We start from the raw sequence: 12,576 nt of genomic DNA on the forward strand, positions 1-12,576 counted from the left end.
ACGAATATGACAAAGGAGGGTTGTAGTCGTGGTTATTCTGGTGACAAAACACAGCGGGACTGTGTGAGGCTCACCGAGGTTTGTTCAGATTTAACCTTGGGGGAAGTGGACGGGACTCTCAGTCGGCTGCTCAGAGGTGCTCCTTTGTCATCTGCCAGGTCGGGGTTTCTGCTCCCTGCGCTACGGGCTGGCTTTCATCATGCACTTCTCAAACTTCACCCTGGTAACCCAGCGTGTGAGTCTCAGCATCGCGGTCATCGCCATGGTGAATGGTACCCGGCAGCCTGCTCTGTCCAACGGCTCCGCAGGGGAACCTGTGGTAGATGCCCTCGAGGACCCGGGCAGACCCATCCAGGGGTTCAACGCAGGGGTGAGTGGATGCGGGTGGAGAAGGCGGTACGTTGCTGGGATGGAAACTCCAGTTCCACGGGAAGAATTGGGTCTTCTTTCTGTGGCGTCCAGAAGCACGAGGTTTCAGGGACAAACTCCAAAGGACTGGGGTTATTTTTCTTTGCGATATGGCTTACCTCTGTGATAATAATCTTTCGTTGAGATTATTATCATTACAAGGTGGGGGGGGGGTAGAGGGAAAGATTGTGAAAACTGCTAAAAAGGAACAGATGACTGGGCGACTTCCGTGCAAAGCTAGGGCTGCCTCAGTGCGCCCTTTTTCCGGACCCCGCAGGTCTCTGCACCTGCCATTGTGCTGGAGAGCCATTTGACAACTCTGCATGTTCTGCGTGACAAACAGCACGGCCCCTCACTCTGCAAGTGAATTGTGTCCTATGGAAAATCAACTGATACTTGCCTCCCAGTCAAATAAGCCAGCCTTGCCATGTATTTAAAATCGATTTCAGCATCAATCCCTGCTGATATGTGCAGATGTGGTGCTTTAGACAAGCGGTAACTTCTTAGCAACTCTCTCATTAATCAATGAGTGAAGAAAAACGCTTTATCACACGTTCATTTTACATTTGCATGAGAATCATGATTATGCTCTGTTTAAAAATTTTCCCTCAAATCTGTCATTCACTGGGCATTTCTAAGGTCACCCTCACATTTCCTGGTTTTATCACCTTGGACCCAGCTGGCTTTATAATGGCTTCTCAGCCTCAGTCTTTCTCCCGTCATTCATTCTACACACTGACATTTCTGTGCTAAGGATCCGTGATGCCGTAGAGGTGCCAGGCTCCAGTCTTGCCCCGCGTTTTCTGCACACGCCCGCCTGCTGTCAGCACCCAGGGCCTCTACTCCGAGCACAGCCGAGGCCCGGCCAGTTCCCAACCCTGCGGCAGCTTTCTACGAGCTGCGTGTCCACTTCTGCTGTTTCTTCCACCAGAATAAACTCTCCAACTTCTCTTTGTACAAGTCAGAGTCATGTTTCAAAGGATGGCTCGAGTACTGCTTCCCTCCTGGGACCTTCCCAGCTGTCCCTGTTTTACTGAGGTTCATCCTCACACTTGGATTCTGATATGAATCGTGTGTCTTGCATTATTTATAGTTATTTTAAGGGGATAAAACGATTCACATGTTATATATTTTGGCACTCCGCTTCAATGTGTAGCGTGATGCCCCATGTCTAGGGGCTATGAAACATTTACTGGATTTCATCAGAGAAGTCTGTGACGTTATTATGTGCAGGACGCGGTGTAGACGGCAGGCTGCGGTCCCTAATCTCCGTTAGGGGCTGTTTAGATGAGGGCGCAGTAAAGCTGGATCGGCTTCACTCTTTGAAATGAGAGTCAACCTGTCACCTACCTTTAACAGAAGCAAACTTGTTCGAGGTAGCTCTTTCCCAGATGAAACTCCTCTCAGCCTCTCATTTACATCTTTCGACCCTTCATTTGTGCAATCATTTCTTTACCTCTCTCCTTCTTCATGTGCTCTGTTTTTGCTTCTCCTGAGAGGAGGAAGTTCGGGGTGTACTTGGTTGTTTGTTTGGAAAAGGTGGAATACCTAAGTTAGATAAGAAATAGAGAAAAACCAAATTTGATGCTTAGGGGCCGGGCGCCGGCAACCCCGAGCAGTTCTGGCTGTGAAGCCGACTTTCATAAAGTGTTCCCTGTGTTTTTCCCCCAGACCTCTGTATACGCGTGGAGCCCAGAGACCCAGGGCATCATATTCAGCTCCATCAGCTACGGGATCATACTGACTCTGATCCCCAGCGGGTATTTAGCGGACATATTCGGCGCAAAGCAGATGCTGGGGGCCGGTCTGCTCACCTCCTCTCTCCTCACGCTCTGCACACCCCTGGCTGCTGACCTCGGAGTGACCCTGCTTGTTGTGATCCGGACACTCCAGGGTGTGGCCCAGGTATCCAGATGCCTCCTTACCTCCGTGGGATACAGATTCACGGACTGTCTAGAGGTCAAAGGTCTCGATGATTTCCATTTTAGGGAATGGCGTGGACAGGTCAGTTTACAATTTGGGCCAAATGGGCTCCCCCGCTGGAACGAAGCAAGCTCACCAGCATCGCGGGGTCAGGTAAGGGTGCACGCGTGGGTCACAGCTCTGGCATCTGCCGCGCCCTGCCTGGCCGCATCTTTCTCGCTATGCTGAGGGTGGTTTGGGGGAGGGGGATTAAAGTGCCTCCCCAAAATTCAACAACGTAAAATGGTTACATCATAAAGAAGAGATGCATCTGTGCTGGAAAGCCACTGAGGCTTGGAAGTGGAAAAGACCACTTGTTGTCTTTCTCTGAGGTAGTGAGAAAAGCATAACAGGAAAACGGGTAGAACTTTGAGAATTGGTGTAAGTGGAAACAGATCCAAGTACCCTGCACACACACCAATTTAGCTAAGATATAGAAGTGAGAATTGAGACTATCAGAATTCAGGGTGCTAAGGGGGAAGTGAGGCCAGAAAGAAGAATTTAAAGGGCTCACATCACTCTGAGCTCTTCAGTGTTCTGAGCTGATCCTTACGACCTTCTGATATAACTACGATTTTTAACTTTCATTTTACAAAGGAGGGAATTAGCGTATGCAGAGATTAAGTAAAATGCCCCAATACAAATCACTGTCAGGTGGTAGAACAGGGACTTGAGCCAGGTGGCTGGGCCCCAGAGCACCCCATCGGTTGCGGGACTGCCTCCCCACCGTGTGCTGGCTTTGAGAACGTGACAGCTTCGTCACTGCGGTCTGCCCGCGGGTGGCCCTGAGGGTGCACACCGGATCCATAGAGCTGAGGTTCCCTCAAGACCCTCGCACCAGGGTCCCAAGTACCCGCCCATGTTTACTCCCCAGCAACCCTCCTTCCTCTGCCGCTGTCACCATCTCCTCAATCTGCAAATGCTCCCCACAAGTCTTCTCTCTCCTCCAGCCTCGTTTTCTCCCAACCTTCTCTCTCCATCAAAGCCGCGTGATCTCCCTAAAGCACACCTGGGCGTGTCTGCTCACCTGCTCGGGGTCCTTCACTGTGTTCTTCAGTGATGCACATGAAATTGGCCTCCTCGCTGCCTGGATACAAAGCTATCCCCCAGCCCCCATGCTCGCAGCCATTTTTCCACCCAACACCCCTCTGTAAGCAGGCTCAGGCCCCTCCTCACACACCATACTCACTCCTCCCTGGCCTCACTTCCACTGGCTCACTTTCCTGGAAAGTCCTCTGCTTTTACCAAAGCTCCAGCTCCTTTTACCAAAATGCCAACCATCCTACTGCTTGGCTCATGTAAACAGCTCCTAAATGTACCATGCGTTTTCATTTCCCCTCATGTGTTCTTTCATCGCTCGTTGTGGTTTTATTATCATATTTATATTCTGCATTCTTCTTTTTTCCAAATTGGGACCCATTGGAGGCGGGTCGTAAAATCAATTACGTGGGTCAAAATCAGTATTTAAAAATAAAAGTAAATATTGGGTTGTCGGGAAAGTCATAACGCATTTTTGCATAGAAGACAATGCAAAAATGCGTCATGACTTTCCCGACAACCCAATAGAATAGAATAGAAAATGCTGGAGCGTAGTGCGCATGGTAAGGCTAAGTACTGAGTCTTGAAACTTGTTTGAGGGGTGTTTGTGTGTGTGTGTGTGTGTGTGTGTGTGTGTGTTGCCATATAAAATGCATTTCTTATTGTTCAGACTCCAGAATCTACGTTGTACTACACTTGTGATATACTTGTGATAATTTTGTTCACGCTTTTCTCCCCAACTTGACTGAGAGTTCCTTGAGAGCAGGGATTGTTTGTTATTAAGTTTTGAAAATCTTTCCTTCTCTGGCCCCCAACCTCCTGTCATACCCAGCCAGAATGTAGCCCTGATTATAAGGAAATTCAGGGGTGCTGTGGTTGCAGAGTTTCTGTGACAAACTAAGGGACATTGATTTGGTCATGCGGTGTTAGGAGCCATTAATGTGTCGGGAGGCCAATCAATATTATTAGTTCTAAAGGCCTCACATGGTTTATTGGGGGAGGTCTGGGAGCAAGAAAGAAGACTCGTCATCCAGTCATCCTAAGCCTCACATCCTAACCTCACAAAAGGGACAATGTCCAGGGTGGTCACCGGTCTCACTTTGCGGTCATCATGAATGTTTTTCCTCCCTCTTCTCTTCAGGGGCAGCGTTTGGGTCCTTCATCATCCTCTGTGTGGGGGGACTCATCTCCCAGGCCTTGGGCTGGCCTTTCATCTTCTACATCTTCGGTGAGTCACTTTCTCTTAATTCTGATGCCTGCGTTTCCCAGGCACTCATCCACATGCTTCCCACACGACAGGAAAGGCCCTTCGTTAAATGGAAGATGACAAAGGATAGTGAGGGTTGGGGTTTTCTTATTCTAGTCTGGGGTCAACTGTGCACGTCGCCGACCTCTGAGAGGTCAGGAAGGTGGATTTACCCTCTACCTTCTGTGGGGTCTCTGCCACCACCTCTGAAATGCCAGGTCACCTTCTGCGTGTGGTTGGTTAAGATATCAAACTTGGTGAAGTGCACTTGAAGCACTTTAGGTGTGTCTTCATATTGCATTATAATTATTATTTCTGCCAAGATGCCCTTAACCTATCCTCTATCAGGTGAAATGTGTAAAGCTCAATATAAAGGTACCTTTCCCTCTGGGGACCTCTAGGACTTATGCCATCAGATTCAGTCTCCCTGTCCCCTAAGGTGCTACTGGTATTTATTTATTCTCTCGGCTGGCTGGTGTGTGATTATTTATTTTCTCCATCTCCACTAGACTATGAAATTTTTGAGGTATGGAGTCTATACTATCATATGCTATCCTATCATAGTTCCTGGCTATAGCTGTATAAATAAAAGAAGGGACGAACCCAGTAATTAGAGGGAATTTAAAGAACATTAGTCCCCGGAATCTTTTAACACAGAACCTTCTTCAGATGAGACATCTCAGCAATGAGACAAGTTTCTGTTCTACTGTGATAACCAAATGGTGTCATTCAATAAGGTTCTGGCTTGGATGGCTTTCTCGGGAACGATGCTAACCCCAGGTTGTTTTTGTCCACATATGTAAATCAAGTGCTGCCGAGACATATTTCTTCTGGAAATCCATCACGGTGTGCTGTTTGAATACAAATAACAGTGTCCTTTGTAAATGTATTGGAAAAATTTCCCTTGCCACACTGATATTATGGCAGGTTGTTTCACACATGTATGACTACGCTTTTCTTCAGTTCCGACTCCTCAGATATTTGCAAAATAAGACAATAATGTGTATAGTAAGAAAGTGCTGCTAATGACATCACATGGGAGCCACTGGAGTTCTAAGAGTAATTAGCAGTGTGCTGGCACATCCACGCTCATGTTATCTCCAGAGGGCTTGATACTGACAAATGGCAGTCTTCATGTGAGAGGTGGTATCTGGACAGCTTTAGTTAAAAGGACATTTGTAGAGGAATAAAAAAACAGAAGTGGGAAAATTTAGGTCCTTGTGGTGAGGTAGCCGTAAACTGCGGGGAGGCATGCCATGTCAGAGAAAACTCTGCCCCCAGCTCACAAATCGACCTGAAAACTGACTGGGTCCCGACTTCCCAGGTGGTATTGGCTGTGTCTGCTGTCTGCTGTGGTTCACCATGATTTATGACGACCCCAGGCATCACCCATGCATAAGTGTCAGGGAAAAGGAGCACATTGTGTCCTCGCTGGCTCAGCAGGTACCGTTCACCCCGCCACCTGTGACCGTGCATGCGGAGATCTCAGGACAGGCTGTGGGTGCCCGGAGGAGGCGCCCTCTGGCCTGTGCCGATACCCATGCAGATGAGATGTTTCCTTTCAGCCCACATCTCCTAGACGATCTGTCCCCATTAAGGCTATGGCCAGATGTCTGCCACTCTGGGCCATTTTCACGGGCTTTTTCAGCCATTTCTGGTTATGCACCATCATCATAACGTACCTGCCGACGTACGTCAGTTCCGTGCTCCATGTTAGCATCAGAGATGTGAGTATACTTCTGACACTTCTATGCAAATGACAGTGACAATGAAGGGAGGTAAATAGTCCTGCGCTGCCCACTGCCTTCTGGCTGTGCCCACAACCATTTCACCCTCGCGACGACCTTGACGGAGCCACTGGAATGATTCCCACTGCACAGGTGTGGAGACAGGACACAGGGAGGTGAGGTGACTTGGCCTGGGTTACACAATCCCTGAGTGATGGAACCGCCACAGTACGTGTTCTGAACGGCTGTGCCACATGCCACACCAGCTGATTCCTCCATGTCCCTTAGAAATTAATGTCACTTTTCTCTGGAGATCATGTAATGCAAGCACTAACCCTCTTCCCTGAGACAGGGTCCCTCTCATGTGGAGAAGGGTGCTGATTCCCTTAGAACTATCCGCATGGCAGGGGGATGGGCTGGTGGCACCTGTGTGGCCTCCCTGCCCTTGTACCTCTGTCCTCACCGTCCCTGTTCCCTCCCTCAGAGTGGGCTTCTGTCCTCCCTGCCTTTTGTTGCTGCCTCAAGTTGTACAATTCTAGGAGGTCAGCTGGCAGATTTCCTCCTGTCCAGGAATCTTCTCCGACTGATCACCGTTCGGAAAATTTTTTCGTCCCTAGGTAAGGATGGGCATGTGGGCTGGGTTAGCCAATCCCCTTTTGTCACATGTGGTCTGAGAGGGTGCCTGATGGCGGTCCTCCTCGCCAGGGCTGCTTCTCCCGTCGCTCTGTGCTGTGGCCCTGCCCTTCGTGGCTTCCAGTTACGTGACCACCATTATCCTGCTGATACTTATTCCTGGGACAAGCAACCTGTGTGACTCGGGGTTCATCATCAACACCTTAGATGTTGCCCCTAGGTAAGAGCTGTCTCCTCCCCAGCCCCTCCAAAGTGCCAGGCCTTAGTCTTCTTAAACAACTCCTTCATGTTGTTGACATATGATCAATGATGGCAGAATAGCGACAAGTCATGAGAAATTTCACCACGTGGCTATGACTGAAGGTGTTTTAGAGCAACAGCCCCCCAACCCCTGAGACTGACCTGTGCTCTGGGAAAGGGTCCACATGGATGTGTTTGGGGAAAGCTCCCAGACTGTTGGTGATATTGTCACATATGCACGCACATGCCCTGAGCCAAACCCTACATGAAGAATTTTTTATATGTCCACCCATCCGCCCCTCACAGCTGCATAGGTGGGTACTCTCGTTAGCCTCACTCTACAGAGCAGCCTGAGGCCAGAAGTTCAAGTGGCCTGTCTACCATCACTCAAAGGCAAAGGCAGGACTTAAACCTGGGCAGTCTGTCCTGGGTCTGGTGTCCTATCCACACACCTGCCCGTGCGGAGCCCCCGGGCAGGAACCTGACTTGTTCCCTGGTGGTTGCCTTGGTGACGGGTGATTTCAGGGTTGCCAAGCAGACATTGCCCTGAATGTCTTCAGGTGAATGAAAACCTGGATGAGGCAAAATGACTTTGCCTTTGGAGCTGAATTGCATTAAAGTTGAGCTGCTGAAAAGCCATCTTTCCATATAAGAAAAGACTGCTCTGAAAAGCTGTCTAGGTGAAAAAGCAGCTTTCTAGATAACACCGCCTATGCAATCATCTCCCCACAGATACGCAAGCTTCCTCATGGGGCTGTCCCGGGGGTTCGGGCTCATGGCTGGCATCATCTCCTCCACGGCCACCGGGTTCCTCATCAGTCAGGTGGGCCATTCATTGTCGGCATGTGGCAGGTATTGTTTCGGGCATGGGGACACACAGCAGGACCTGTGCACCCAAGGACCATGTGGTCTGACAGGCAGACACAACTACTCTGAATCAGACTCTGGTAGGTCAAGTCCTGGGGACACACATGTACTAAATGTCTAAAGATGAGTAAAGTTAGATTGATGAAAATGAGCAGTTCAGCATGGATGACGTCCCAGAGGCACAAAAGCATGGAGCAGTCCTTAGCCTCAACAGAGCGAATGATGCATGTCAAGGTAAGAGGTGAAGGCAGGAGCAGAAGGGGGAGGTTATGACAGTCTGTTCAGATTCACTCCAACTTGAAAAAAAATCACAGAACGGAAACACAAGCGTCCCAAGTCCAGTTTAAAGAAAGGCCAAATCACAGTGGAAAGAGGATGGCTGAGACAAAGCAGGGCGCGTGGTCGGGGGGCTTCTCAGTGTGAGCGGGGGCTGGTAGAGCAGATGGGAAGGCAGAAAGGACCAGGCTGGGACAGACAGACCAAGAGAGGCAACTTACAACAACATTTTCATTTCGTTTTCAATATGTCTTTATGTGATCTGGTTTCTGGGTTGTTGACCCAGTTGCTAGGAATTCACTGTGACTATACTGGCGGAGATGAAGTCTGACTAGCAAGGGCTTCTGGGGAGGTTGTAGAGACAGACCCGTCACCACCTGATGTCACCGTGTGATGTCCGTCTCATTGGCTGTTGTGGGGGACATCAACAGCCTGAAACAAAGCAAGACAGAGAGAAATAGGATGACATCTCAAAGACGTCATTTGAGGCCTAATTTTAAATGAGTGATGTGATATTTTCATGAATGTTGAAATCCAAATTTCCAAAAGAGATTAGTGTAGGTTAATTTATTTTGGTTTAGAGAAAAATCCATCCCACCCCAGAACCCAGTGTTCATCTTAGACTCATTTTGTTTCCAACAGTTTCTTAACACCGTCTTTGATAAGTGGCTATTGCCTATTGTTCCCAATATTCTCTGCAACACATGAAATGGGCGATTTCTAGGACATGGTGGAGAAGGAGCTTGTGAGACTGTTGTTTACTTACAGGATTCTGTGTCTGGCTGGAGGAACGTCTTTTTCCTGTCAGCTGCTGTCAACATGTTCGGCTTGGTTTTTTACCTCACGTTTGGGCAAGCTGAAATCCAGGACTGGGCCAAAGAGCGGACCCTCACCCGCCTCTGAGGACGCAGAGCTGTAGACTTACACGTAGGCCTGACCACTAACTTTTCAGCATTTTTTTACTTGCTGTTGTTCTTTCTTCATGTTCTTCATCATAGGCCCAGCAGTTCTCAACTACAGCTGGGTGTTAAATTTTCCTGAGAAGTCTCTACAGCACACAGAGGCATGGGCCCCACCCCAGGAATTCTGAATGAACTGGTCTGGGGGGCCACCCAGACACCACCGGTGTTCTGACGCGTCCCAGGGTTTCTAACACACAGCCAGGGGTGACACTGCTGGACACGCGTGAAACACCAATTCCCATTGCCTTTGAATTTTCCCCTTGGGAAAGTCCTGGGTGAATAAAAATCTATGTGAGAATCATCACTGATAAGTACCTTCAAGGGGGTGGTTAGAAGCACAGGGACAATCTGCTGGGAACTATAGCCCTGTGTTAGAGAGCTCAGCACAGAACAGAATCGCAGAGCTGTAATCCACACAATGAACATTTTTATTGTTTTTATACATTGTGAAATTTGAATGTTTATTTATGTAGTGAAATTCTATTAAAGCTCACATGCTAACATTGAATAGAGCATTTCCAAATGATTTAGATGAGGGTTCTCTCCATCAGGCAAAATCGATATTTACTGATTCTAGCTAAATTCCGGGAGATTAATGGCCAGGAAATGACCAGGAGAGGATGGAATGAATGAGGTTAACTAGAAATCAGCGGGGAGAGGAGACAGGATTGGAACGCCTGCACGGTGAGGAGAAGGGATGTGAGGGGAGGTGATGTGGGCACCTCCAAACGGGACAATGAGGTAGTTTGGACCATATACTGGAAATTGAAGGGAGGTAACGGAGGTGCCTGCAAATGAAACGACAGTGTATATGGGGGAGAAGAATATTGATGGCATCACGGATGGGAGAAAGCATAACACATCCCAGAGAAGCTCCTTTTCAGGGTAGAAAAAGATAATTTCTTCATAGTTTCTTTATTTCCCCAAGAGTCCCAGACAGTTGCTATGAACCCGGACAGGATCCATTCTGGCCCCTAACACGTCAGACATCCCCTCGGTTGTCTCTACACACAGACGTGACTCTGGGCTTGCCCACCACTGTTCTAGAGGAGAAGTTCCCACCATATTCAGACACCTGGACCACAGGGACTGGAACCCTGGGCCAACTTAGTTGATGCAGCGAGTCTCCCACCCACATCAGTGGGGTTTTCAGGGGAACGAAATGTCAGGTCCTGTGGGTGATGCTAAGGTGAGAACACTCTGGCTCTGCCTCCTGGAAACTTACAATGTAGAGAGAAAGGAGAGCTTATGGAAAATGAAAAGAAGGAAAAAAGAAGGGGGCAGTATAATGGATGGGAACATTAAATACAGGAGAAGAAAAAAAAGAGGCAGACACCCCCATCGAAAAATGGGCCAATGACTTGAATGGAGCCTTCACAGAAGAGAAATTCTAAGCGGTCTGTGACATACGACGAGGAGCTCTGCTTCATTCAACCTCGGAGAACTCAAAACCAAAGGCACGGTGACAAAGCACCGTACATGGAATGGACGGACAGAAGGAAACAAGGTGGGAACCGGCCGACGCCGGCGGCGCTGTGAACGTGAACATGCATTAGGACTTTGGGGATCTGCTCGGCAATACCTCCTAAAGCTCACTTAGACATTGCAACGACAGGCATTTCACTTAGAAACGCACACGTGTATTCGTAAAAGGACAAGCACCAGCATTCAGAGAAGCGCTGCTTGTAAGAGCCCAACAGGAAACAAGCCAATTGTGCGTGAACGGCAGCGTGAGGACGTGGATTATGGTCGATCCACACCGCCGTGGGAATAACCTGAGCGGCATGGGTGGGTCTCAGCTGCACAAAGGCAGCTTGAAGGAGACAAAGACCTTTTAAAAGTTTAAACAGAGTTTTTAATACTCGACAAAACTATCCTATTAAAAATCAAGTTAGGGGTTCCCCTGGGGCAGGGTGGAAGCAGTGACAGGAGGGGGACTTCACACAGGCTACGGGGTGCTGGTACTATCTTGCTGCTTCCCTCGGGTGTGAGTCACAGGGGTGTTTTTACTTTGTGGAAAGTGTACACTTGTGTTTTGTACACATGTGTGCGTGTGAACATGTAGAAGAGTTTGAAAGGCAGGAGGGAGGACAGGGGTGTCATGGGAGACCTCACTGAGAAAGCGATGTATGGGCTGAGCCGAGCTTGGAAGTTAATAAGCATCGCTAAACAAAGAAAAACAGTAAGTCTGTTTGAGGCCAAAGAGCCTGGGTGAGGAGAAGAATGAGGGATAAAAATAATGACACAGCAGTAGCCGGCTTGTGTGGTGTGTTTAACTCTTCACGACAACCCCGTGGGGAAGTACCTAGTATTATCACCCCCATTTTGCAAAGGGGCAGCAGAGACAACAAAGATAGCACGTGGTAGGACTGAGAACCCAGGCAGTCTGGTTGGATGTTAACGATCAGGAAAACTTGGAAGATGTGAACTGGTTCTTCTCAGAAACTGAAGCCAGCGATGGATTTGAGGATGACAGAAACGGACACCGCTGTGGAAGTCGCCCGCTCGCGGTTTTCGATTCCATGCAGGTTGCCAGCACCTTCTGGGTATACCCAGCGTCTTAAGAGAACTTGTCAAGAAATAGCCCACCATTGAGGAGAAATTTCATTCCAACTTAAGCCTTACTTTCATCCCAATGGCTCCGCTAACAAGTTAGAAGATTATTATCTAGCATTTGACTTCAAATGAAGGTTAATAAGACTAATTAATTCAACACTTGCAAAACACCACAAGGCAGACACTGACCGGAGCATGCTGTCCAGGTGTGTGCGAGTGCTGCCCATGGAGGCAGGCTGAGGTCAGCCCCACCCATCCTGCGGGTGGCCCTGTTTCTCTCCTACCATCAGTGGGTCCCCAGGTGCTCCGCTTACCCAGGGCCCTAAGTAAACACAACAGCAGCGTCTCAGTGGGCAGTCACCTGAGCGTACTGTACGGCGAGGGCTCTGGACCTGGGTCATTCATGCTCAGGTCCCCCGTTCTCCAGGGCTCCTGGCGCCGGGAAGGCACCCCGGCAGACTTGTGAGTCGAATGGGCTCTCCTGGCGGCTTTCCTACTGAACTTGCCCTTCTCTGGGGCTGGACTTTCCTCCACTTTGGTTTGATTTGTTGTCCAGTACGTGATTTGGCTCTGACTGTCACCGCGCTGGCTTGGCAGCTCCAGGGTCATCGCGGGAAGGAGGTCTCAGCCTCTGCCAGCCTCCTCCCTACTTAGGCTCTGG

The 12,576-nt window shown here is 49.0% G+C and overlaps 1 protein-coding gene across 1 annotated transcript in view; it reads left to right on the plus strand.

The window, feature by feature from the left end:
* LOC109377000 (sodium-dependent phosphate transport protein 3) overlaps positions 1–9,867 on the plus strand; it is a 33,071-nt gene extending 23,204 nt beyond the window's left edge. The window contains exons 2-11 of the mRNA XM_019633199.1: positions 159–370; positions 2,080–2,313; positions 2,397–2,484; positions 4,550–4,636; positions 5,979–6,097; positions 6,220–6,381; positions 6,866–6,998; positions 7,087–7,234; positions 7,987–8,077; positions 9,166–9,867. Coding sequence (XP_019488744.1) covers positions 159–370; positions 2,080–2,313; positions 2,397–2,484; positions 4,550–4,636; positions 5,979–6,097; positions 6,220–6,381; positions 6,866–6,998; positions 7,087–7,234; positions 7,987–8,077; positions 9,166–9,300 — 1,409 coding nt within the window. The 3' untranslated portion in view covers positions 9,301–9,867. The remainder of the gene's footprint in view (positions 1–158; positions 371–2,079; positions 2,314–2,396; positions 2,485–4,549; positions 4,637–5,978; positions 6,098–6,219; positions 6,382–6,865; positions 6,999–7,086; positions 7,235–7,986; positions 8,078–9,165) is intronic.
* Positions 9,868–12,576: the final 2,709 nt, after the last annotated feature.

Source organism: Hipposideros armiger, unplaced genomic scaffold (genome assembly GCF_001890085.2).
Source record: "Hipposideros armiger isolate ML-2016 unplaced genomic scaffold, ASM189008v1 scaffold_1256, whole genome shotgun sequence".
NCBI classification, from domain to species: Eukaryota; Metazoa; Chordata; class Mammalia; order Chiroptera; family Hipposideridae; genus Hipposideros; species Hipposideros armiger.